The 26,851-nt window shown below is 45.3% G+C and overlaps 1 protein-coding gene across 1 annotated transcript in view; it reads right to left on the bottom strand.

The window, feature by feature from the left end:
* Positions 1 to 25,428, bottom strand: part of RFX4 (regulatory factor X4) — a 320,232-nt gene extending 294,804 nt beyond the window's left edge. Inside the window, exon 1 of the mRNA XM_085652535.1 lies at positions 25,176 to 25,428. Within this exon, the coding sequence (XP_085508661.1) occupies positions 25,176 to 25,218 (43 nt within the window). The 5' untranslated portion in view covers positions 25,219 to 25,428. The remainder of the gene's footprint in view (positions 1 to 25,175) is intronic.
* Positions 25,429 to 26,851: the final 1,423 nt, after the last annotated feature.

Genomic DNA, 26,851 nt, shown 5'->3' with positions numbered 1-26,851 from the left:
CCTTTTATTAAAAAATCCACTACGTTTAGCAAACAAATTGAAAGCCTTGGAAACAGTTCCAAATATGCAGTATAATATTGATCCTTTACAGACGTCAATAGAGTTAAACTTTGACACATAGTGCACCAGAATGATGGGACAGAGTGGTGGCAGATGTGTGTATCACGCAAAATTTAGCGTATAGCATCACTGAAAAATCAGCTATATGCTACTATTTGTAAAATCTCCAGTGCGCTTCACGTTCCATCTATAGGATCCTGGAACAACCAAAGCATTGCTCTCCTATCCAGCAGCTCATATAGGATGAAGAGGGAGGGAGGGAGGAGGAGGTGGAGGGAGGACGAGAGGGAGGGAGGGGTGATTTGCTTATAGATGCATGGATCGATGGATGGATGAATGGCTGGAAGGATGGGTTGGAAGAAATGTACACCTAATGAGAAAAAAAGCCAGATCGGCTGGTATCACACTGCCACTTAGGACTCAGTCTTCCTACAGCAAGCCTTGGACCAAATGATGGTCAAGATGTCAATCAGTGATTAGGAGCCAGGCTGCTTTGAATAACAATGATGGGCACTGTTACTCATTTTAACATTATTCCTTCCAATTCCAGACCAAGACTCGGTTAACAAACATTTTTCGGTGGGTTTGCATCCCAAAAGGGATACAAACCAGGGCAATATTTTTTACATTTTACTTTCCAACACAACACTTATTTTGCGCTGGAATGTTGTCTCCAAGGAATGCAAAGCAGCTTCTTTGTGTTACTCTGTGTCAAGAGGGCGTTACATGAGTGGTACACGGGTGTTCCCATGCAACTACCTATGATTTGTGACGCAAAACCCCATCTACTAACAATAGTGGACAGGGATTTAGACCACAACATAATGCCCCTTTGAAGCTGGTGTTATAAATGAGAAATGGCTTTTATTTCTCCTAATGTTTCCCACTTTGCATATGTGCTGTGCTGTACAGCACACATCTGAAGTGGGAAAAGTTTTAAAGTTCGTGAAAGTGTAGTATTTCCACTGGAAAGATACCCTTTAAGTACAAAGCCAATGCTAGACATGACGCAGGCACTTTTGCACTATTGTGCAAAGGTGTGTGCGTTGTGCTACTCAACCTGATTGTGCACCAGAGTTGGGAAGAGACCAGAATAGGGCCATATCTTGCTAGATTTTTAGGATTGGTTTTCTGCTCTCTTCCTGTCATGCAACGCAGCAACTTTGGTTGCTGCACTCTTGTGTGACACCTTTGTAAATCTGGGTCCTAATGAGCTTTTCTCTGTTTGCATATTGTATTGTCGTCTGGTTTTCTGATTCCAAAGTATATCATCTGTATTTCAAGCACTGATGAGAACCACTAACTTCACACTGTGATCACCCTTCTGTATTTTTTTACCCCATAACCTTGTACTCTTTTCTGCACTCTTGTCTCTAAGAAGACATCAGGCGACACTGTAGTAATTACAATGACTGCTTTCAGTTTGCCCATCACACCTTACATTCTCTCTTGGCACTTTTTAACAAACATGATATATTTAAAGAATTTGTAATTTTATGGATTGGCACCGTTAACCGCAGATATATAAGGAATGGCTATTTTTTGACAGGAGATTAAGGAAAGTGGAGAACAAGTGGCACAGGGGGATTTCTATGTTGACAAAGAATAGGATTATATATATTTAAAGAATTCTGATGAAGAACTATTCAATTTGGGAGCTATTTTGTATGAGCTGTAATTCAGTAGCTATTTTGTGAATAGATACTTGTATGTGAGTTATGTCATACTCTATCAATTAAGTACTCCAAACTGCATCAGACATGTCTTTATCATGCCACAAGATTTTAAGTGCAAAACTAGTAAACTTCGACTGGAATAGAATTTTCAAATTCACAATCAAGATCTATTTTTTGGCAAGTGTAATATTGTGGATGTGGTGATATATAGCCCATGTCATATTGCAATTGTAGATTAAAGTTTAAGGCCTTCCTTATGAGTGCCTCACTGCTGGATACGATATTTATTGGACCTGAAAAAATCCGACACTGAGGTGCTTGTTGCCCGCAAAATGGGCATAAAGTGCTCCAGAATCCATATATCTCTGCATTTACTTAGCATTTTCCCCAATAAATGTGGCAAGTTTGACCTGCAGAAAATTACCCTAGAAATATTGTAGGGTTGTAACTCTTGTATCTATCAAAGAAAGAAGGTATTTGTTACCCCTGAGATCCTCGGTGTGGTATTCCCCCAAACCTTTTGACTTCACTCCTCCTGTTTTTCTGAATTCTGTTTTTGTTGGCCTTAGGACTGTGCACACTTTACCACTGCTAAGGTGCTTGAACTCTCTCTTCTACACATGGTAAAATTGGCTTACACCCAATTGGCATATTTAATTTACTAATAAGTCCCTAGTACAGTGGTACTACATACCCAGGGTTTGTAAGTTAAATGCTACTAGTGGGCATGGAGCACTTATTGTGCTACCCACCTACTGAAGTAACCTTTTTAAACATGCTTCAGGTCTGCCATTGCAACCTGTGTGCAGTTTTAAACTATCATTTTGACCTGACAAAATAAACCATTTTCCAGGCCTAAACCTCCCTTTTTTAATACATATAAGTCATCCCTAGGGTAGACACTAAACAGCCCATAAGGCAGGGTACAGTGTATTTAAAAAGGCGGGCATATACTATTACGTTTTACATGTCCTGGTATTGAAAAATTCTTAAATTAGTTTTTTACCACTGCAAGGCCTACATCACCAGCAGGGTAACATTGGGTTTCCTTGTTACATTTAATAAGTGATAAGTTTTGTTTGGGAATAGGTAGAAATGTCATGATTGTTCTCCAGAGAATTGTAATTTAAAATCCTTTTTAATGATAAAGGTGGGTCTTAAGTCACTCTTGTCCAAACAACTTGGTGCCTGCAGCCTTTATCCAGGGTCCCCTTCAGCAAAGTAGTTGTAGCGCGCATGGGTGCACCAGTTGCCTCATAACCGTCCTGATCTGGTAACCTCTTTTACTGGAACAACTTGAATGTATTGTGATTTCAGAAGTCCACCACCTCCAAAAATGTTTCCTCCATGAAAGTGTGTTGGGGCTGGAAACGGGGAAGGGGGCGACATTTAGAGGGAGCTGCGATCTGCTTCTGTCCCAGGTTAAGAATGCAGGCCCCGGTTTCTAATTATAAGATGCGTCATTCCCAAGAAATAAAAATTGCTCTTTAATTAGGTTGGGCCAGGTGTTCACCTGCTTGTCTTATCAAGACCGCATTTGCATTTTACTGCCTACTCTTTTCTCACACGAAGTCACAACCCAGCGACATATCTCTCGTGGCGACATCCCCCTCAGGGCGTGAGTCATTCCCAAAGACCCTGTTATTTCCCTTTTAGATGGCTCATCGAAATCAGCGCATTTCTCCGACCAGGCCCTTGTTTAGTTAAACTTGGGAAGAAAACATTGCTGGGGAGAAAGCTCTGTGGGTTGATGCATCTGCTGTTGGAATTGGATCCGGATTTGCGCTAATTTGACGGGCAGCAGCATAAGAACGATCGGGTTCAATAAATATAGCATTTGTTGTTTATAGTGCTACGAAGCAACAACACTGCGCCAACAAGTACGACTGAACATTGAATGAACGAATGAATGAATATTATCATAAACTCCTGGACTAGGGAAAAAATAAGGGACATACTTCATAGTGCAAGTGATACGTGCCCGCCAAGATAAATGACTTTTACAGGAATTATATGCACTTTAAAGAAGCGGCTTTGTCTTGTCTATAATATGTTACATGTTGCAGTTAAACACTGCAGAACTGTAAAATATCTTGTAAAATTATATATCGGATAGAAAATTACCGAGTTTAATTGTCTTCCGGAAATAAACATTCTGGTTTTAGAACCTCTCTGAGCTCCATTGCAGGGCCCGCTCAAAGCAAGGAGTCCTCCGTTGGAAAGGACTTGTTCCTAGTTTGTTATTCCAGTTAAGAACACAAATGTCTCTCACATACACATGGTAGCCTTCTACTAAAGGCACCACTCACGCGGGTGTGACTGATAAACTTTTCTTCCGCTCCCTGAGTGGGCAGCTCTCTGGAACCTGCCCTGATGTCTGCAGGGTGATTCTGTCGCACGCCCTCGCTGACAATCGTCCTTACTGAAATGGTGGACGAACTGCAAACCTCTGAGGGCATCCTTATCCAATGAGGCATCGCACGTGGCCTGGTGCAAACATGATATGTCTCTGAGCTGTGGAATTTCTCTGTCCAAAGACAAGTGCTGCTGCCGTTTACACCTGGAGGTGGTGCAAGATCTCTTACAAGAATGGGAAGAACCTTTGCTTGATCTATTCACCACTGCTGAGAACTGAGATCAGCACTTCTGCATGTTGGAATTTCCAAACCAGCTTTCGCTACGAGACACGTTTGCTTGGAGTAGAACATAGGACTCCTGTATGCCTTTCCCCCAATACTACTCCTGCCCTGGGTCCTCAAGAAGATCAGAACCAACTGGGCCCAAGTCATACTAGTGGCTCCAGGGGCGTAACATAGCCCTCCGCAGCCCCCGTGCTACAGGGGCCCCCTCCACGGTTGCGCAGCACTTAGCACTACAGACATCCGTTTGGGATGTGAGTCAGTCCTCATGTGAGTTACATAACTCACGTTACGCTCGCCGTCGTTAATTAAATGATGCGCGGCCGCGTCTGCACGGTCCTCAACATTAGGGTGGAGCATAGGGTGGGGCTGGTCATTGTCATGTACATGCCGCTTTGCGCAATTAGAAGTGCTCATGAGGTGCGATGGCTCAGAGAGACCGTGCAGCCATAATTTAATTACTGCTAGCCCCTGGCTAACCTTGCCCAGTCTTCTGCCGCTGACTCAAGCCTGCCACTGAAGCTGCAGGCCAGGCCTCAGGTGAGTCTATCAGAGGAGTCTCCGAGGGTGGGGTGGGGTGGGGTGGGCAGCATACCGGATATGCCAGTCACATGCATCATGGGGCCAGGCGTAGAACGTAACATAGGCACTGCTGCCCCATGTTCTAGCCTCCAGGGTCCCCATCAGCGCAGTAGTTGTAGCACGCATGGGTGCACCAGTTGCCTCATAACAGTCCTGACCTCATAAATTAAATGGTGCGCTTCCGAGCCTCTAAATAGTGAAGATGGGCTGCCCCTCTCCTCTGTCCTGTTTACCAGCCCAGCATCATCGTCTTTTTTTGTAGCACATTCCGATGACCAAGTTATAGATAGAGTGCACCACTACAGTCAGCTGTCCGCTCTATCTGAGATGCACAGTCAACATACCTTTGTAAACTGGTTACAGAGGCTTAGTATTTTTCTGGTTCCAGTACCCCCTGGGCTCCCACTCTGCCTATTCCTTGCATTTGAAATATACATTTACTGCTGTAGTGTGAGAATGCATTTCATGAAAAGAAATATAAAGTAGGGCTGCCAAAAGAAAAATGTCAGCCATGTGTTGTTTAAAGAGCCTGGAGTCTTTGCACTAAATAGGGTTATAAATAAAAAAAAAGTATGTATTCATTTGTAATGTGACTTTTCTGTCTTTGTTTCCTTTAATTATCAGTCAAGAATCTCATCATTCAGGCAGCTCTAGAACACAATTAAAAGTGCTTTCTATTTATATTTACTGTTCGAAGTATGCACAGATAAGTGCTGAAAATACGGCTTTAGGTGACTGTTTATTTTTGTCCCGGTCTGGGACATCCAAATAATGAGCTGGCAACCCTAATCATAAGACTGGAAGTTTGTTTCAGGATCAGCACATTATTTATTTCCTAAACCCTCAATTCCGGATTAATAGCAATAGTTTAACATATATGAAACCCTACGCCGCCGTCAATAACATGCTGAGTTACTTCAAGTGTCTGGGAATGCACTCTGCACTAAGACAACTCGCTCCTCATTCTTGCCCTTCACTTTTACGCTCACCCTGCACTCCCGGCAATCACAATGCACTCACTGAAAACCAATCACTCATACCATTCACCCACTCACCCTGCACTCAGTGATCACTCCACACTCACAATGCACTTGCACTGTTCACCCTGTACCTCACCCTGCAGTCACATGAGCACACTACTCACCTTACACTGATGTGACACTTCACTCACCTGTCCCCCTCACTGCTCAATCTGCAATCTCACTCAAACAAGCCCATCACTAACCATGCATTCTCTTTCGTCCCACTCTGCACTTACATCCACACCCAAATTCATATGGTCACCTCACTCATCCTGCAGTCACTCCTCTTACCCTACTCTCACACTGTCACATCACTCACCATGCACTCACATGGTCATTCCTGCCACCCGCAGAGGGTCAATGTGCCTGCTACAAAGAACATGTACCATGCAGATCACAGAACTGAATGTGAGTAAACTAGGAGTAGCACTATAAAAAAATGTAATGTTTCTTAGAAAGGTGCTATAGAGAGATGAGGTGCATTGTTGGTTAGTGGTAGTGAGGGAATTCATGGAGAAGGAGGAAATGGGGGAGGGGGTGGCAAAAAAGACTGTTGCACTGTGTGCGACCAGTGCTAGGGCCAGCCCTGGCTGCGAGTGGTAGCCCCCCCCCCCCCCCGAAGTTTGGGTATAGTTGCGCCCCTGGTTTCAATCCCCTAGCCAACTCAGGACTTTCGTTCTCGCTTCTCTGATTTGTTATACGAGGCTTAGGTTGGTGATGGCCGCTGGGGAAGCAAGGGGCAAAGCCAATCTGTGAATGGGCAGAGGTGTGCCACCCCCAGTGCCTCACCCATTTGATCTCCATAGTGTAGATATGTGTCCATCTCTGGACATTACATGGTGCTTCCTGTGTTTTGAACCATGAGTGAAAGCTCACGGAGTTGAATATGGACTTTGATTGTTTTAAGCATACTGCTATGCTAATACAGAATTGCCAATCATGTTGAAAATAACAAGTTGCTTGAGTCGAAAATGTATATTTTTTGTAGACAACATTGTGTATAATGTGAGGGCACATAGGTGCCCTTACTCCTCCCTGTATTGATGTTAATTATTCACTGAATGTGCAATATTCATCTACATTTTTGAAGATCAGGGATTCATCTTCACAATAACCTCTCTGTGGAAAAAATGATGTGTTCATCACTCTGCATAATGAACCCCTTAATATAGTTTGCTTTACTCCCTTCTAAAATTCTATTGCAATCATTGGCAAAAGAGAAAGGAAGGTGATCGGAATCTTACTTTTTCCTTTAACAGCTAACCACGTTATCAATATCATCTCCAGCTTTACTCAGAACATCCTAAAACACTTCAATATAGACTTGCTCAGATGAGGAACTGTTATATGGGAAAGGAATGTATTGGAAAAAAACTTGTTTACACATATTTTAAAAGCAAACTTATAACTAGCTACTATTTGTTAGAAATCATGTGCCGCTTGAGCAGCTTTGGATGCTTCTTGTTATGTTATGTTATGTTATGTTATTTATTCTTTTGTATAGCGCACGGCTACTCAAAAAGAGTGTCCCGGCGCTTTTGGAAAAGGAGGGCTGCAACACAATAACATAACAACGTTAAAAAAGACAAAAGGACCGAATGCCAGACAAATACATGCAGGAAAAACAGGCTACTGGGTAAACAGCCAGGTTTTAAGGCCTTTTCTAAAAGCTAGTAGGCTGGTAGCTCCCCGCAGAGTGAATGGCAGAGAGTTCCACAACTGTGGCGCCAGTAGTCCAAAAGAGCGGCCTCCCAGGCGAGCTCTCTTCACACGCGGAACAACCGCCAAAAACAGGGATTCCGACCTCAAAGACCGGGTCGGCTGATAGAAGACCAGTCTCTTTTGAAGATACTTTGCTCCCACCGCGTGGAGAGCTTTGTAGGCCAGAGTCAAAGCCTTGAAGACGATCCGTTTCCGGATCGGGAGCCAATGCAAAATTTTCAACAGGCCCGATACACTGGCCCGTCTATTTAATCCGAAGATAGCTCTCGCAGCAGCATTCTGCACCACTTGGAGCCGCTGCAGCAAATACTCTGGCAGGCCCAGGTAAAGAATGTTAGAATAATCCAACCTGGACCCGATCAAAGCCTGCACTGTCAGTTTCCTATGCTCCTCAGACAGCAGGGGAAGGAACCTCCGCAGCATCCTAAGGATGCCGAAGCAGGTGCCCGACACCCCGAGGATCTGGGATTTCAATGTTAACCCCTTATCCATCTTGACCCCCAGATTCTTGGCTACTTGGGAGGAGCAAGACGGGGGAAACATATTAATCGGCCACCAGGCCTGCCAGTCTGGCTCTGTGTCGCACCCAAAGAAGAGTACCTCCGACTTATCGGAATTGCACTTGAGGCTGTTCAGTTGGAACCATTGAAAAACAGCCCCAAGGCAATACCGGATGCTCTCCCCGTCAAAGTCTCCTCCTCTCTTACATGAGAAGAGGAGCTGGGTGTCGTCGGCGTAGGATACGATCCGGGCCCCATACGATTCCACCAATGCCGCCAATGGGGTCATGAAGATGTTGAATAGGGTCGGGCTCAAGATAGAGCCCTGTGGGACCCCGACTCCCAGAGGCGGCATCACGGCGGAATCTGGCGAGGCCCAGACCGTTTGCCGGCGGCCGGCTAGAAAGGAGGAAAACCAGCCGAGCACCGTCCCCCGCAGACCTATCTCAGAGAGTCTTGCGAGAAGGCCATCATGGGGGACGGTGTCGAACGCCGCCGACAAGTCCAACATCACCAGCATGGCTTTGCCCCCAGAGTCCAGAACCCCTTTAATGGTTTCTGAGACCTCAAGGAGCGCAGTCTCTGTGCTGAGATGGGAGCGAAAACCTGACTGGGTGGCGTGCAAGATTTCATTGGTCTCAAGAAAATTGGAAAGCACAACCTGAACGTGCTTTTCCAAAATCTTCGTGAGAGCCGGCAGCAGAGAGATAGGCCTATAATTGACCGGGGCCTTCGGGTCTAGGCCTGGCTTTTTGAGCAATGGAATCACCATCGCCTGCTTCCAGGCGTACGGGACCACTCCCTGACTCAGCGAAAGATTTAACAGCGGGTTTGCCAGTGGATTGATCACCTCCGCAACTTTCGCTAAAAATTTGGCAGGGCATGGGTCGAGGGGCGAGCCCGATTTAAGATTGCCCATTAGCGCTAAAGAGTCAGGGGCAGAGAGCGGAGGAAACACACTCAGCGTCACACCAGGCCCAGCCCGCGGAGATAAAGTGGTCTCAGGATTAGTCTGGCCCATGGGCCCAGGCGATGGAAAAGAATCCTGTATGCGTTGGATCTTGCTCGTAAAAAAATCAGCAAGGTCCGAAGCCCAGGTACCAGACGGTTTTTCGTCCGAGATGTTAGACCGTGGGGAAATAAATTCTCTCACAATGGAGAAAATCTCCTTGCAGGAGTTAGGAGCTGCTTCTATTCTCCTGGCTAGATATGCTTTTTTTTCCAGGCGAATGTCCCGGTGATAGGCCTTGACCACCGTTTTATAGGTCAGCTTGGCTGCAGTATCATATTGTGCCCGCCAAGCTCTCTCGGCCACCTTACACTGCTGCCGCGTAGCCGACAGTGCAGCGGTAAACCAAGGCGCAGAGACCCGTTTCGGTGTCAGGCGGGGTGTCAGATCCGGGGCAAGATCATTCAGCCTGTCTAGGAGCCAAGCTTGCAGGGTCTCCAAGTCCCTATCCAGATCGCCAGAGAGGGAACATGGATAATCCACAGCAGCCTGGGCCAGCATCTCTGGGGTCACACGATGATATGCCCTATGGACACGACCCTGTTGCTGTGCCAAGGCAGCCACCGGTTTGACTGTGCCTTTGATCGTAAATTTGGCAAGCAAGTGGTCTGACCATAGTACTGGTATAATCTCAATCACCTCGAGAGGGGAAGACGAGAACACCTGGTCAAGAGTGTGCCCCTTCTCGTGCGTAGGCTCCTGCAAATGAGGAATCAGTCCCAACGGGGCCATAGCCTCAGAAAGTTTGATAGCAGCAGGGTCAGACGGATCATCCAACCGAAAGTTAAAATCCCCTGCCACGATGCAGTGTTCCGCTTTCAGGGCCAGCCCCAACAACACGGAGTCCAGATCTTCAAAGAACGTACCGGGTGAACCAGGTGGTCTATACACAAGTAATCCCTTAACAGATTGATGTGGAGACAGAGTGATAGAAAAAGCGAGAGTCTCCGAGCCTCGGATGTCCTTCCCTGGCAGGATCGCACAGGGCGTGCCTTTCTTGACCACCAATGCCACTCCACCGCCCCTCCCCTTAGCTCTATCCTTCCTGAAGATGTTATAATCAGGCGGGATTGCCATAGCGACATCTGGGTTGGAAAATTCACCCCACCACGTCTCAGTAAGCATAAGACATAGTGGCTTCACTGTATCTAGAAGCTCAAATATGTCTTGCGCATGTTTACACGCCGACCTGGTGTTTAATAGCATGCAGCGATAACCCACATTGAGGATGTTATTGTTGGGACGTGATAACTGAGCGCGGTTAGGGCGCCAGCCACAGCCAGGGCAGCAGAGTTTCCCGCGATGGCGTCCGGGAAAGACAGTGCGACAGCCTGTGACCAGGGTGTCAAAGGAGCGCAGTTCCCCAGGGGAATAATGCAGCACTGGTGTCCCAGGGGGACACATCCCTGGTGTTTAGAATCCTACCCGCCGCTCCGATCGCCTCCGGGACGCTGACGGGCAGGACTCTGGCTTGACTCCGGCGCGAGTCCGGCGCTACCGCTGCGCGCAGAAGGCGAGTATTAAATAGGGCTCACCTGTGGTCCTAGTGAGCGCTAGAGCGCTCAAACAAGTGGCACACTCGCTACTCGCCACCCCCAAGATGGCGACCAGGCGCCAAACACGAAGGCGCAAGGAAAGATGAAACTGATCCGCAAAAAGCGCGGTGGGGGGCCCAATTTAAGGTGCAGGTATGTGGGCACACAAAGGTAGACTAAAAGCAAGGGCAAACACAATTTAAAACAAACGAAATACAAAAACGGTATTTTTTTAAAAAGAAGCAGCGCTGTAGATTACAATTCCAGCAGCATAGCGCGCGTGCGTGCTATTACCTTCTTACTAAAATGTACATGCCTTTGGTTTTCCAAGTTGCAATCCAACGCGAGGGGCTGCAAGACATCATTTCAAATTTTTTAGGTGTGTGGGTTTTGGTGCCATTTTGCCTGCAGGACTGTCTCTGGCCACCCTGTTACTTGCATTTACATGCCCACCATTTCGTGATGGGCTGCTATCTTCCCTCACACTTCCTTTCTCGTACAGTAAATTCTCAGCTCCTGTTCCATGCCAGGGTCCAGGCCTGATTCTAAGTGCTCTGCCACTTGTTATGTTTGTCGAGCCATATCCTTGGTATCGCTTCTTGCCAGGGCGTCCTTTACTTTTCCCAGGTCACAATTGCTGCCTCGGAAGTTGCCATTACTGGATGGGAGATTGTTGCATCCATTAAAGGCAGATGCCATCCAGAGACGTTTTAAGGCATGGGCAAAGTGGGCTCTGGCCCAGGTCCCCAGACTTTCAGGGGGCCCCCTGAAAAACCAGCTCTGTTCTGCAGAGTCTTGCCCTGATGGCATTAAATGATTCTTGAACAGATTGTTTTAAATACCACTTACCTTTGCTTTTGTTCAATATTGGTGATATGTGTGTCTATTACAGACATTTTGTAGAGTAATGTTGTGTTTCATGCAACATCTATAAAATAGTTTCTTTTGGATCAAATCAGGACCTCACACATATGAGAAATGGGAGCGTGTCTCAGAGATTATTTGCAGTAATATTAGCGAGCAGCTGCTGTGTCACAATATTGAAAACACACATCACTATCCCTGAATATTACATGGAAACACATTTAGAATTTGGACTAGTGTGTCCGTGACACTTTCTGTGACCCTTGACAGTCGCTAGTGTGTGGCATGCAGATAATTCACCAGTCTATTTCTCTTAAATTTCACACGATACTGAGTTATATCTTGTGTACTTCTCATGTATATTGTCAGTCGAGTCTATGGAATTGCAGGTTTGGGTTTGTCTTTCAAAGTTTCAATTTATTGTCCATTAATGTCATTTCTAATTCAGACACTTCATAGTTCTTTGTTCTTCAGCCAGAGGCAGTTCTTGAGACAATAGGATCGCTCCTTGGCATTGTTCTGATTGCTGCCTCAGTTAAATAATCTGCTTTTGACAGTATTGTTACAAATAGCATAGCTTATATGTTAAGAGTTTTTCCCATTTTCTCATTAGAACTTTGAGCAAGACAATATAGATGCATTTCATTAAATGTTGGAGGTTTCAAATCAGACTATACCAGATTTTTGGGCGGTTGGGCAAAGTGGTAGGTGGTGGGCCGGGCCTCTGGGGTGGGAGGCCCTCCATGTGCTTTTTGCAGGGGGGTGCCCCCTCAAGTTTCGTTACGCCATTGCTAGACATACTGGGACAAGGGCTGGGGAAGGAAGACAATTTCAGAGCCGATGTGGGGGAATTCGAGAAGTTTCTCCCATTTCAAAGCTGGCACCAGGTATACATTTTGGACCATCAGACCCACTTTTCAGTACGCTCCTCGACCTGTGGATGCTACATAAAAAGGACTGCACTGCTGTCCTATTGTTTGAGGCCTGCCCTGCTCTCTGAGAAAGAAGACTGGACCAGCTCCCTTCATCCCAGGCTACATGTAGTGACTACGTGGGTCAGCTGACTGACCTCCTGTTCATATCTACAGGGACATGACAAGCTCCAGAGGCCTCCTTGCAACTACCCAGCTGACCTGAAGCAACTGGACCGCCCTGGACCTGCCTGAGTCCTGCTTGCCTCTTCAAGAGTCAGTCACTGATCCCCAAGAGGTATCTCCCCACGCCCTGGTCCATTGTTTGACATCAGAGTGCCTTCCTCTGACAACAAAAGGGAAATCCTAAAGTTTTGGGCTCTTTGCAACCGTGAACAGGCCCATTCCTGCCAAGATCTCATCGCCAGTGACAACCGCCAATGAGAAGCGCTGGTGAACCAGACATTTCGTGCTAGAGCGACCGGCCCACGCCCCATCATGACCGGCCTTAACTTGTGACTTTCCTCTGGTTTTACAATACTGGATAATCACAAGTGACGCTTTGTGCTCTTAAGTGCCATACTTATCTTAAATCTATGAAATGTACTCATGTTTTTCCGAATCGGTTTGGGATTTTTCTTGTGTTGCGTTTTTCACTTAACTACTGTTTGTGTGCTGAATCAATACTTTACACGTTGCCACTAAGTTAAGCCTGACTGCTTTTGTATCAAGCGACCAGAGGGTTAAGCCGAGGTTAATTTAGTGGCTTTTGTAGTTCATCCAGACAAGGATTGTAGTTGTTGCTTGAGTAGGGTTTTACCTCCCTCAACCAATAACCCAATTTCCTAGAGTATTAAACAATATTCAATGGTGGTATTGACTATGATACCTATGCCTGTCTTGCAATTTCCTCTTCTTTCTCCCTCTCTCTTAGCTGTGCTGCACTTTTAATTTTTTTCCAGCCACATATCTACCTACAACCCTACAAATGTAAAATGTGCATGTTTAGTGTAATCATTCAAATTTGCAATTAAAATAAAGAAGGACTCGTAGTGGTGGGAAGACCAGATATACAAGCAAAGCGCAAGAAAGAGAAAAGGAAGGACCATGATCTTAGCTGGATAAGGAAGACTGGGAGAGCAACAGGAAGCTGGATAAGAAGACCAATGACACAAGTAGGCTACTGAAAGATCGTTTTGCTCTTGGCCTCACTAAAATCACAAATGAGGTTCAAAATGACTAGATGAATCTAAAAAAAAAAAAATAAATAACACAATGCCAGGTTCTTTGAAGTTCACAAGACTGAAAAAACTAGTTGGAACAAATAGTGTGCATGTACCAGGGTTCGTTATTATATGAGCTTGTCGAATTATCTCCCAACTTGCAATCTCTCAGTTAAGAGAATGCTGCCTCCTAGGTCAGCAGTTGTCACTTGTGGCAGCATTTGTAGTTCTGGTGCTTTCAGTTGTGGGGTAATTTGGCCATTAAAATGATCCTTATATATACACCCCTAAGGCACATGCAAATCCATGTATACTTAGCAGTGTTTTATTAAAAAATATAGTCTCCGGCAGGTGTTTGTTCCTTAATTACCATAAACCGCAATTGCACCCTATTCATTCGAGGATAAGCTGCATGGTGGAAACGTTAGGTTCCAATATTGGAAGATCCGACTAAAACTACAATTTAGAAAGTTCACCCATAGTCATTGTGCTATGCTTTACTGTTCTGCAATATGAAAAACCGGGTCGTGTACGGTCCACAAACTTCAATTACGTCCACACTGCGACTATGCGGCAGTGTATAACTTTCACCCTCCTTTTTTGCAGATTAAAAGGATCCTACCTATTTAGGATTAGGGCTCTCAAGACTACTTTTGTGCCATCAGTAAACCTGCTGCCCATTTTTTCCAGCCAATTTTTCTCTGGGGTTATTATATGTTTACATCTCCTTAATATGCTTCCCGAACTGGACTCCAGGGCAGAACCTAGACGGCTCTCTTGCTTTTACCTAAAGGAAGGCGTGCAGATATCTTCAGAACACCCTTTTACAATTACAGTACATGTTATCCTTTATTTTTAAGAGGATGGACACCCGCCCGTATGCTTCTATTTCGTGAGCAAAGCACTTTGTCATTTTTGTATCATCTTTGACAACATGAAACAATAGTCGGCTTCCTTGGTGTAAAGTGGGACATTTCGAAGACTTTTCAATATATCTCTGCTTCCATCTGATTGATAAAGTTTAACATGACATCTTCAACCTTTCACAAAAAGGCAGAAGGAAACAAACAATTTTTTCAACCTACATAATTTTTTAAGCCACTCTCTAACTTCAACAGCTTTTTATCAGGCAGTTTCTTCTAGAACCACTGATTAATTAGAAGCTGATTATGAAGTTTCAATTGGTGACTGAGAGGAGATACGTTCTAAATTTCGTTGAGCACCTTGACACTGAAGAAGTAATAATATGCACTGTAAATGCACCACAATTAATATTATACATGCAGTTCCCTAAAAGATAATCATATTGAAGGTTTTTATCCTAAACATTATTAATACAATTATTATTATCCACTCAAAATCGGTGCTTGTGTTATGGCCTGTACGCAGAGGATGAAATGCATACAATAAAGTATGAGAACTGTGTCCCAGGTTGCAATGCTGAAGGTCAGCATTAACAGTTATGGAATAGTCGTTTGTTTAATAAAGGTATGGGAACTGTTACTATAAAAAATAAAAACAAAAAGATTGGGAACATCATTCCCAATAGATTCCACCCACTTCAGCCACTGCCTATAAGAATGAAAAGCGGAAAAGTGTTAGTAAGATTTTCACTACAGATCAAACACCCCGCCTTGTGTTTGCTTTGTTTACCCCAAAATGGCAGGGTATGCCCAGATGCGGGTCTCTTGCTCACTTTGCCACTGGATTCAAGCTAGCCTCGCTGGTGAGGGGTGTTACCCCAAAACCAGTCCCAGGATGCTTGTTTCCGGTCCAGGGAAGACCTGGCTTGACAGTTTGGGCTGGACTGTTCCCATGAGGAACAGGGTCAAGACTGATTTGCATATGGCTGGGAATGAACTGGGGTGGCAAAGTGAGCTAAGTAATGATGATGAATTCATCCCAGATCTGTGACGGGGGGGGGGGGGAGGGGAGGAGTGTCTGAAAAGTTTCAGCGCTCCGTCCATCATCTCCTTGTGTTTGCTTTATCAGCATTGAGCAATTAACCCACTGAGATGTCTTATCAACTATGTATGACATTACAGAAGAGCAGGATTTCAAGGAAAGCAACTAAGAATACATTTCACTGAATTCATTGCACATTTAGGATTAAGAAAAAACAAGAATTTGAGTGAAAGGAAAGGATAGTTTTTACTCCATTGTAATACCATACCCCTTCATCATCCTATTTCTTACACAAAGACGAGGAGCCATGTCTGAAGGAAACAGCCATGCTAGGCCTTTAAATTTAATTCACACATTTTGCCACTCCTCTTGCTCTCAGAATATAAATAGCGAACTCTCAAGGAGAAGTTTTATCTGTTTAAATACCCAATGTTGTGTGCCACAATAATGAGCTTTATAAGTGGTGGGGCCATGGTAGAACTTTCATCTGTGAAACTGGGCAAATTTGGAACCTTCGACAATGTGTAGCCCAGGTATATTTTTAGACTTCGCTCTACTTTTCAGAAGAAACTTTATATGCCCAAGGCCCCCACTACAGGATTATCTTTCATCAGCTGCACGTCACGCCCATGAAGGGAATGATATACTTCAGCTGACATGCAGCATCATTTGCTCAAGGAATACTCCTTATGTCATTCCTATTATATTAGTTGTATGCATAATCACTCTTTCCTTTTTGTTATGTTTGGATTCTGTTAACATTGGAGGGAACATTTTTTTAAAAGCGTTTCATACTGCTCAATGTAGAGACTTCAAGAAAACGAATGTCTTATATTTGATTTATTAATGAATATAAAAATACATTCTTTTGATTACCTGACATGGCTACATCAGGAGCATGTAAAATTCTCAGGCCTGTGCATACTCTCCAGTTAGTACCTTAACATTTAACATCTAAAATAAAAATTGTAGTCGCCAAGTGCGAACACAATGGCAGATAATTTTTGACTCCGCTAATTTTGGAAAGGAAAGCATCTTTCCAAATATTCAGTGGTGGGAAAGAACATGCTCTGCTATAACAGTGATCACCCCCGTCGTTTTAAACCACAAATTACACTATTCTCTATTTTACTTAGTAAAATGCTTAGGACATCAAGACAATTTGGACCTCCCCTTCTTTAGTGTACATCTAAGTGTCTTGTGAGTTCACATGTTACCAGATAACTGGTCTTATTGAAACGTATAACATCATTCTCCTGAGAAATGTCTTATTAGAATGCTTCTGGGTGTGACTGGCTAACCAAAATCTGCCTTCCACATGCACTGGCTAAAGTCTAGGTTTGTAAATAAACTCCCAACACAATTCATGTAATGGAACTGGAAGGGCCTGCTGGTGAGAGTGGACGGTGGATATGAAATACAACTTATTGCGCATCAAGCATATGCATAGCAGCAATCTTTGAACTTTGCGAAACTAGAAATAATATAAAATAGAGTTCTGAAGAACTTGTTTTACGATTTTTTAAATAAATTAAACCAGATCAGGAAACGGTATAGCTAGTTTGGTCTAAAAACCTTTTATGGTCCCCATTGCTTTCTGACAAATGATGTAAAATTGTACACATTTTTCTTTTTATTCTTTTAATGTACAAATTGTAGAATGATTTTCTAGTGGTGTTCTGTATACTTTTATGATTCTTTCTTTTTGAATCGAATAAAGTTTATGAATCGAATCGAAATAAATGAAACTAATTACTAACAATAGTTAGTAATACATTTACAATCAGGCATACTTTTATTACATTTTATTGGATTCAGGGATTGCACAGCTAAAATCTAGACTCGTTCTACTAACGTACCTTTAAATGCTCTCTGTACTATCAATCCCACCATCTCCTCAAATCTACACTTCAACATGGCCGCTGATTTTACATGCATCCTTCAGGTGGTTTGCGTTGACGTCCGTCATTGATATCCATTGTTGCTCCCCGCAGGCCGCACAGCACCGTGCTCTCATAATATTTGTCTATTAACTGCTTCCCCGTTTCCTCTTCGGCGGTCGCCATGGTTCTCTTGTTGCTGAGGAAGGTCGTCACCTTGGGAACCCTGTCCCTAGTTACTAACTAAAGCAAACTTGCGGCCATGTTTTGCTATTTGACAGGACCACGGACAAAACTTCACATTCAGGAAGAGACAACGCTGACGTGTTGGGGAACGCCTTGACCATCAGTGAGGGGGGGATCAGCTGCGACTCCCGCTAAATGGCCGTCTGGCACCTAGTGTGCCGAGGGGGCTGTAGATGATGGGACGAGGCTTTATAGAGGTCTGTCCAGGCCCTAAGTAATTGTACTGTTATACACAGCAAACTTGTAGCACCAGGCAAAATAATGCTGCTGTGTGCTGCACAGCATGCACGTTGTGCTCAGTACAGATCGCTTTAGAGTGCCTTGTTCCTCTTTTTATTCAATATTAGTAAAGAATTGAAGCCCAATTTACAAAGAAAGTCTTACATTTCCCCGTGCAGTTTTACACCGAAATGCGAGTGTAAATTTAGGTTTTTCTGGAATTCGCTTTGGGGCCTGTTCCTAAAGCAAACTTCCGTTTTAATTCATACAAACATGGATATGTGTCAGCGTCCACAAATCCCTCTTTTGGAAAGGTTCAGTGATGTACCCCAGCCAAGGGCTGGCGTAACTCCTCTTTCAGGGTGGGAAGGAGAAAGGAACAGTCACAGATTAAGTATGTTCGTACACGGGATTCTATTCCGCCTCTGCAGAGTTCTTCGCTAGGAAGAATTATGTACAGCAAGAATAGAATGCTGCTTGGAATGTCACATAACATTCCCAGAAATAAACATGGAAATGTGTGCCTGGCCCTGGTGTCTGTGCATATTCTTACGAATATTTGTACATTACAGAAGGTCATAAACTACACTTCCATATACGTCTAAATCTTTGAGTGCAATCAACTTTATTTGTAAACAGGGCCCAAACATTCCCAGGAATATCCATGGAAAGCTGGGCCAGGCAAAGGTTTCCATGCTTATTCCTGAGAAGGTCATGCGATATTCCACCTGCATCCTATTCCTGTTGTGCGGAATCCTCTATACAATATAACTAAAAACGCGCGGCAATAAACATCCCCTTGTGCAAAACCCCACATTTTTTGCTCTTTTTTTCTCCATGGGAATTAAATCTGAGGGTGACCTGTGCCACTTCCCATCCTGGAAGCGTCAATCTCCGACCTTTTCCAGGGTGGAAGTGAGGAGTCGGTGAATGCTGGCAGACATTTGCGAGCGTCCACAAACTTCCAACGCTAACCACAGCTTTCCAAGTAAGATAGAGGGTTGTGGAGATCTGCACATGCATAAATGGGCTTACGCCTGCCAACAATCCTGTGTGAATACCTGGCAGGCGCAAGTAAGGTAAACTGAGTCGTAAAAGAACGTTTATAACTAAATATACCTTGGTAAATCGGTCGTTATGTTCTCTATGGGGCTTTATCGCATTTTTACTGTACATAACAAACGTTACTACTGCCCACTTTAACAGTAGACAGTTTTGTAAAAAAAAAAAATTCAGGTCACTTCATTGTCATTGTTAACTAGTTATTTGATTGAGCATTCTCTATTGCCGCAGCTTTTGTAGTCCGACTGGAACTAGCACATTGAACTCCAGTGAAGACCAGCAAGATATATAGTGACCCGAACCCAAAATCATAAACTACACAAGTGCTTATCACTAATATACTCCAACAGTGAGATAAATGTACCTCGAACGATAAACACGTGGCTGACATATTGGCTATTCCGAAAATGGGAGTGGGGCTATGGCCCTAATATTGAATGTTTACGGCATATATTCTAAGGCCCTGTCGCGAGGCTAGCAGCCGTTCTCATCGACTATTGCAGAACTCAATTCCCAAGTGACATGTCTATTGATTTGTCTGCCCTGCCTTGATGGTCGTGTTTGATCCGATTTCATATTTTCAAGTATACTTGGGACATGCCTGAGGCTGTTTTAAGGTGTATTTAAACCCTTCGCGGCCCCAGCCCTTTACACTATTATCTACTGTGAGCCTTTGAAACATTCATTTCAAGAAATGTGAATGACTATTAAGGCTTGGCGCTGCTCGAATGTAAAGTGTCTCTCCTAACAAACTTTCAGAAGGTGTTAGCTCAGCTCCGAACCATTTCGAAGAAATCTTAGACTTCTGTGTTAAATAGTGTAACACGGTCAAATGGACAACCATTTACTATTTTATATTGCTGTAGACTTTGAACATTGCAAATGTGAAAGATGCACAGTGGAGGTATTTTTTTTATCGAAATCTATTTTAAGCTGTGTAATGTAGCACAGCACACAATTAATGTAAAACGTAATTGTTCGTTCAGCTTCCAGTTACCGATTCGTTGTAAAAAAAAAAGTTCTAAAATATTTTAGCAACAATCACGAAACAAGTACGTGCGCATGGGGCGGGTAACTGCACCGGGCGCATAATTACCTCTTCTACCTATTTGGTAGCACCTGAAATATCCCAGAATGCTTTTGCCACAAATGAAAATGGTCTTGCTTCGGCACATTTGATATCGGCTTGAACTTCTCCGCAACGCTTGGATTCAGCGTTTAAAGAGAGAAACATCGCCACACTCTAGTTTATGGACTTTTATTAGTGGGAAGGGAAACCAACGGAGGTGTTTGGAAGGGAGGCCTATAACTGCAACATTTGCGGCTTCAAAAATAGCTGTGGCATTCATATATGAATTCACCAAATGATTTGATTCTCTTTCTAACAAAATACGTGCTAAGCATTCCGGGGGCAGTAAGCCCCTTTTGCCAAGTGACTGCAAAGTTATGGCGGAGGCTGTTAAACCTAACTAAAAAAAACAATTAACATTTATCTGCCGCCAGAAAAGCGATCATAAAAACGGCAGCCGGTGTGAAAAGAGGTCGGAGTGTTTGTAAATGTATTTACTCGTGGCCTTTTACTTTATATTAAACTCCGCCGGACATTTCGTTTTACTGTGCATGTTGGAGCAAATACTTAAATTCAAAGGAGGGTATTGCCTACGTGTTGCAAGTTTAGAGCCGAGAGAGAGGCGAGCAGGTGTGACGCAAGTAGGAAGATACGGCTCTGTCATAAAAGCAATGTATTGATTGTTAGTGATGCAAGGGAGACCACACAGGTTGGCACACGAGAGAACGATGTATAGAAAGAGAACGGGATAAGAGTGATATACGTAGACAGCAATGCAGAACGTATACATGTTTAGAAAAGTAACGGAGATCAGATTGAGGCTGTAAAATGAAAGAAAGACCAAGAACAGTGGCTTAGTAGACAGACACGCGTAGGGGACGTTCATATATGAATATATAGAAATCTAGAGCTATAAGAGAGAGATTTTTTTGTTGTTGCAGTTTTGTACAGCGCGTGGTCGACCCTGAGCTATCAGAGCGCTTTACAGGAGCACCAGTTGCATTACAGACGGACTCATTCATTTCTGGGCACCGGGAGATTAGGAACTTGCCCAGAATCACAGGATGTTTGAGCAGCTTCAAAGTCGGCCGCTCTAGCCGTTAAGCCACGGTTAGAGGGAGGGAGTCAGGCGGGAGACGGTGGGTGCAGGTGTGGCCGTATTCTGCCGCCGTGCTGTGGCTATCCTTAGAGCTGTCCCCAGGGAGCACAGCGTCTGCTGCACTGATATTACTATTACATCCACCCGCAGTGTGCGACACAGGCCACTGGCTGAGACTTAACTGGGCGCAGTGAACCCATGTCCATGTGCTGTAAGGATGCGAGAACGTCCTCTACTTCCGGGTACACGTGCCCGCTCCCCTGAGGGTGAATCAGTCCTAGTGTGAGTGTTACCAGAGCTCTCCGGGGCTCTCCCAGGCCTTGGTCAGGTGACCGAGTGACCCTCAACAGAAGACATTACTGTCTGCTTCTTGTTTATATCGCCAGAGGGTAGTTACACCCCGGCTTAGGTGCGAGTGAGCGGGAAGTACTGCTATTAATCCTTGTTTAATGAACAAATTAAAATATAGTACTTTATAACGTGTAGCTGTACAAGGGTTCATTGAGGAGATCACGCTCACCCCTCCAGAGAGGGCACATCGAGGGTGCCGCTGGCCACATGGGCACTGCCATGCAGCAGTCTCGCCTCGATTGCTATATTGCAGTCTGTGGAGACAGCATGGAAGCCCTGAAACGGAGTGCTACAGACAAACAGAAACAGACAAAGGCGCTGACTGCCATATGGGTGGACACAAATACAGAGGTAGGTAGATAGTTAAAGGTAAATGCAGAAGGATACATAGATAGATACATGTATTTAGAAGGACGGACAGAAATATAAGATCCCAGCTGACGTAGGCGGCAAGGTGGCATGGCTGTAACTCTGCTGAAGCACGACAAACACACGGAGCTGGGAGGCACGGCCAGAAGCGATAAAGGCATACGTGATTACGAGAACATAGCAGTACAGTCAGGGCTGCGTCTGATGGACAAAGCATGCAGACCAAGTGTGTCAAACTGAGCCGGGCAGTCATCACATGTGCTCCTCGCTCTCCGATCCGGCGTCAGGGAAGTCTGGGGCTGATGGGACATGTGTTCCACGCGCTGCTGCTCAAATACCCACTGATGAAACTACCGAGAGAGGCACTTTTCTAACAGATTCTCCGAGCACAAAGAAGTGCCACACATCATCAAAGCTCTGCGCCCTCGGAGGCTAATCCCCCTCTCCGAGCAGAGCCTTTCAGAGCCGCAGAGCTCTGAGCACCTGTTACGGATCCCAGCCCGAGAGGCAAAGAACACTGCGCCTTAAACATCCCCAACCAATAACTGACAGAGCGCACAAAGTACCCTAAGACCGCAACAAATGCATGGAAAACAGGAAGCAGCACCTCTTACAGCCACAAGCTACTACTGACAAAGAGCACTGGCAGTGTGTAAGCCTCTCCAGCCGACAAAGTCCTCAGAGCTCCTTGGACAACCATAACCAACAAATGCAAAAGAGCACACTGCGACGAAGAACCAAAACCAACCAGTGGTAAACAGCAGTTAAAACATCCCCCAAAACTAGACCCAGGAGCACACACCACATTAAATAGTCCAAACTGGCTATTGACAAGAGCACACAGAACATCAACAAATCCATCAAATAGCAAAGAGCACTTTGCACCTCCAAGAACCCCAACCAGCAACTCCAAATAGAAGGCACATCCTCAGCAAATAACCCCAGCCAACAACTGAAAAGAAACCCCACATTTCCTCAAACAGCCTCAGCCAACTGGAAATAGAACACACATCACCAGCATTCATACCCAACCTACACGGTAAAGAGCACACAACACCTGAAACAATCCAAATATAAATTGGCAAAGGTACGTGGAACCCCCAAACAGCTGTTAAAGCGTACATAGGGCCCCCAACAATCCAGCCAATAACTAGCAGAGGATGCCCAGGGTCTCAAACAATTCAGTCCACAAAAGGCAAAGAGCAGACGGCACCTCAATCCATCCATCCAGCATCCAGAAGCTTGCACAGTTCCTCAAATAAACCAGCTAACAAATGTCAAAGAGCATCCAACAACCGGCAATGGGACGGACAGCATCTCATACAATACATCTAACAGTCCAAGTCCAGCCAATGACTGGTAAAGAGCACACGATGTCTTTAAAGTCCAACCAGCAACTTTCAAAGAACACGCGGCGTTTCAAACAGTCAGGACAGACAACTGCCAAGTGTCCCTCAGGGCATTAAAAAATCCAGACCCACAAATGCCAAGGAATACAAAACGCATCAAATATATCCTAACAACTTAAGGCATTAACGCTCTCCCTTAAGTCCGATATAGAGTAAACAACATTCTCTAAACAGGTTGCCCGGTATTTATCCGAGGCCCCGTCAAGTGGAAGGAGACGACGTTCTTGGCTATGCCAGTTTGGAAACACATAAGCACTTCACTGTATTGGAAATTGATATTTCCAAGAGGTTCGAATCTGTACGACTTTTCAGTCAAAATGATGAGACCCCTAACGGAGCCGTCCCCTGTTAATCGGATCAGGAGCACAGCTGCAAGATTCAGCGGGAGAAAAGTCACGACTGTTTCTGCCCCCCCCCCCCCCCCCCCCCCCCCCCGCCAACCCCCTAAAATCAGGTTTTTTTAATACCGTGGCCAAGGGATGAACTGAAATCAACGTGCATAAAGCGCTTGATGTAGGCTGTGATGCGTCAGTGGCAGCCTGCACACAGCACCAGGGCCGCATCTCCCACCAGAGGAACAAACACTTGGGGGCTGCAGAAGACACAAATCGTGCAGCCAGCGGTAACTTGTCGGGGCTATTTGTGTAGAAATGCGCTCTACCGCGTGCGAGGTTTGTTTTCTTTCCCGTACCGCCAAGAAGGGCAAGGCACGCTGTTTACCCACCCCAAGGAACCTGTGCGCGAAAACAGAGGCAAACATTTAGTTGTGCAAAAAGGTGCTGTGAGTGGGAACCGCAGCCCCCGGTCATTTGTGTGCAGCCTCTACTTGGACACTAAAAAGTAACTAAGGGACGCCCCAGAGCAGTACACAGCACCACCAGGTGTTAGATGTCGTGCGTATATCAGTAACGCACCGCGCTGGGGCTGACACACGGTCATCACGCTGCATGATTCACGCAGTGCATCCAGACGCACTAAAAAGCGAAAGGAAAGACCCGCGAGAGCGGGGCCTTCTTAGTGCGCCCGCAGACTGACTGACTGAGCTGCCCCGGGGGCCATGTTTAGGGAATGGCGCATCACGACCAACAAATAAATATTGCTGTAATCAGAGGGTGAACGGCGGGTCATTTGCAGAAATGTGACTGGGGGCTAGGCTGCTTGCAGACGGGCGGCCATGGCCCTGCAAACACCGCTGGCAGCGCTGTAGGCTCGGGAGTGTGACGCTGCTCCGCTCTCAGCAGATGGGCACACTGCGAGTTGTACCAACAGAGTTCCGAGTTGTGTTTCCTCAGAGATGCCTAGTGCGCCCCGCCTAATCCACCCGGTGCCATAATTATATCGCTACCCCAACCCCCCGCCCAGACGAACTGAGGACATAATCCTTTTAACCCTTGCCTCGTTCACCAGTGAAACCCCGGTCTTCCATGTGTTTTATTCCAAATACTCTGAAAACTTTCACTACTTTACTGCTTTTCAAGCGGGTCTGTTCCCTACCAATAAAAGAAATGCAATACATTTCACACTTCCTTTAACAGAAATCGCACTCCCCAAAACGTCAAAAAGTTGTACTAGTGGAGCTTACAAACATCTTTCATTGTTTCTGGTGTCACAAACAAGCGTTCACTCATTCCACATTATTGAGATATTTAGTTTTGCTCACAACTCTTGCCCACATCCCTCCAAAGGCACAAAGATGTTTTCAGACTCGCCGCTGCTTTAAAGGGCGCCCCCTGCAGAGTGCATTATTGCCCCTCTATCCGAGGAACAGGTGGCTACGGGCTGCCGACCCCCATCGACCCACCACCGCTTGCCATTAAACTAACCTGTGGAGTCCATGTCAGGTTCCTCCAGCAATCCACAATGCATGTTCTTCCCATGGACCAGGGCTCGAACCCCAAAAATCTGCCGGATCTCACAAAAAAGGCAAAAAGATTTCTAAAAAACAGGATGTTGGCGAGGCCGGTGGAAAAACAGTGAGACTAGCAATCCAGCAGGAACCGTCAAAAGTGTTTGCGGATGTTTCCTGGGAAAGAAAAACGGACTTTATAGGAGCCCCGATGGAGCCATGTCATTGATAGGCCGGGCAGGCTGATGAATGGCTGCTAGTCAGATGGGATGTGGCGAAGGAGGCTCATGTGAAGCCCATTGTGGGGCTGCTTTGAATAAGAAAGGGTTTTCTTCCAGAAAGGGGGGCTTAGATCTGCTCCATCCCAGCACTTCGCCGTCCCCTTTCTCGCACTAAAGGAGGGTTTTTTTCCTATTTAAAGTTCCAGGGCCCTTCGCCTGTCCCTCATTACGGCCTTACATCGAAATTGGCTTAGGGTCTCAAGACAATCTGCTGGTAATGGCGTGTATGGGGCTGCAGGTTTCGGGTCCTGCGGCTCTGTTTTCAGGGACAGCCTTGCAGAAAATGCAGGTTTTGTGTGGCCACTCAATGCAGATTTGACATTAGCTGAAGAGAGTGGACAAGTGTGTTGTGGCTGCCACCCCTCTTCCCACCCCCTCCATTCCCGTAGGCTTGCCGAGACAGGAGGTGAAAGTTGTGCCACGACTAGGCCCGCTGGCACGTCGCACGCTGTGTACGTTTTGTGGGCACTTTTTTCAGGGAGCGCGTGCCGTCAACACTTGCAGCTGAGCTGGTTTAATTAAACTTATTTTGTACAGAGATCTGGGGAGGCGAGTTTTAAAATTCGTACAGGAGAAATATTGGACCAGAAAAAGTTCAAGTTAGTCCACGTTTCAAAGTTACTTTACCTGCTTGTAGAAAACTATATGTTTGTATGACGTAGAGTGCGTGTTTGTATGCGGGAGAGAGGGAGCGAGAGCGGTGTGTGTGTATGAGTTTTGCCTCTAAGTGTGTAGGAGAGAGTGGCGAATATGCGAGGTAGAGAAGAAGGAAAACCGTGGGGGGCAGGCGTGAGCGAGGGTGAAATGCATGTCCGTGGGAGAGAAAGGCATGCGTGTGTGTTTGTGTGAGAGACTGGCGAGTGCGTGGGAGAGATCGCGGGGACCGTGTGGCTGCTGCGGAGTGTGTGAGATAGAGCAGTGAGTGAATTCATATTTAATTAATAAATAAGATCTAGTGACAATTTATTTATTAAGAAAGCATTGTTGTAATGTGTGTGTGTGTGTGTGTGTATAGACAGACATTAGATAGATAGATAGATAGATAGATAGATAGATAGATAGATAGATAGATAGATAGATAGACAGATAGACGGATACACAAATCATGGAAACGAACACAGACGTGCAACCTGCAGAGCAGGGTGTTGGGTGGTGGGGAGGGGAATGTGGGCCGGCTGATAAAGTAGTTGGCTTTTTTAGGGAAAGGGAAAACTGTGATTAGAATATGAATGGGGTCCGGGAGAGGGGGAGAATGGCGGATTACATCTGAATTGCTTTGACCGCGGGCACTGGCAGTTGTTTTCTCGCCCTCCTCCAAAGCAGCAAAAAATGAACCACTGCAGCACAACAGGGCCCCGGGCGCTTGAAAACC

The sequence above is a fragment of the Triturus cristatus genome, chromosome 4_1 (assembly GCF_964204655.1).
Source record: "Triturus cristatus chromosome 4_1, aTriCri1.1, whole genome shotgun sequence".
Lineage (NCBI taxonomy): Eukaryota > Metazoa > Chordata > Amphibia > Caudata > Salamandridae > Triturus > Triturus cristatus.
Note: the sequence above shows the minus strand (reverse complement) of the source record. Positions and strands in the feature narration are given on the sequence as shown.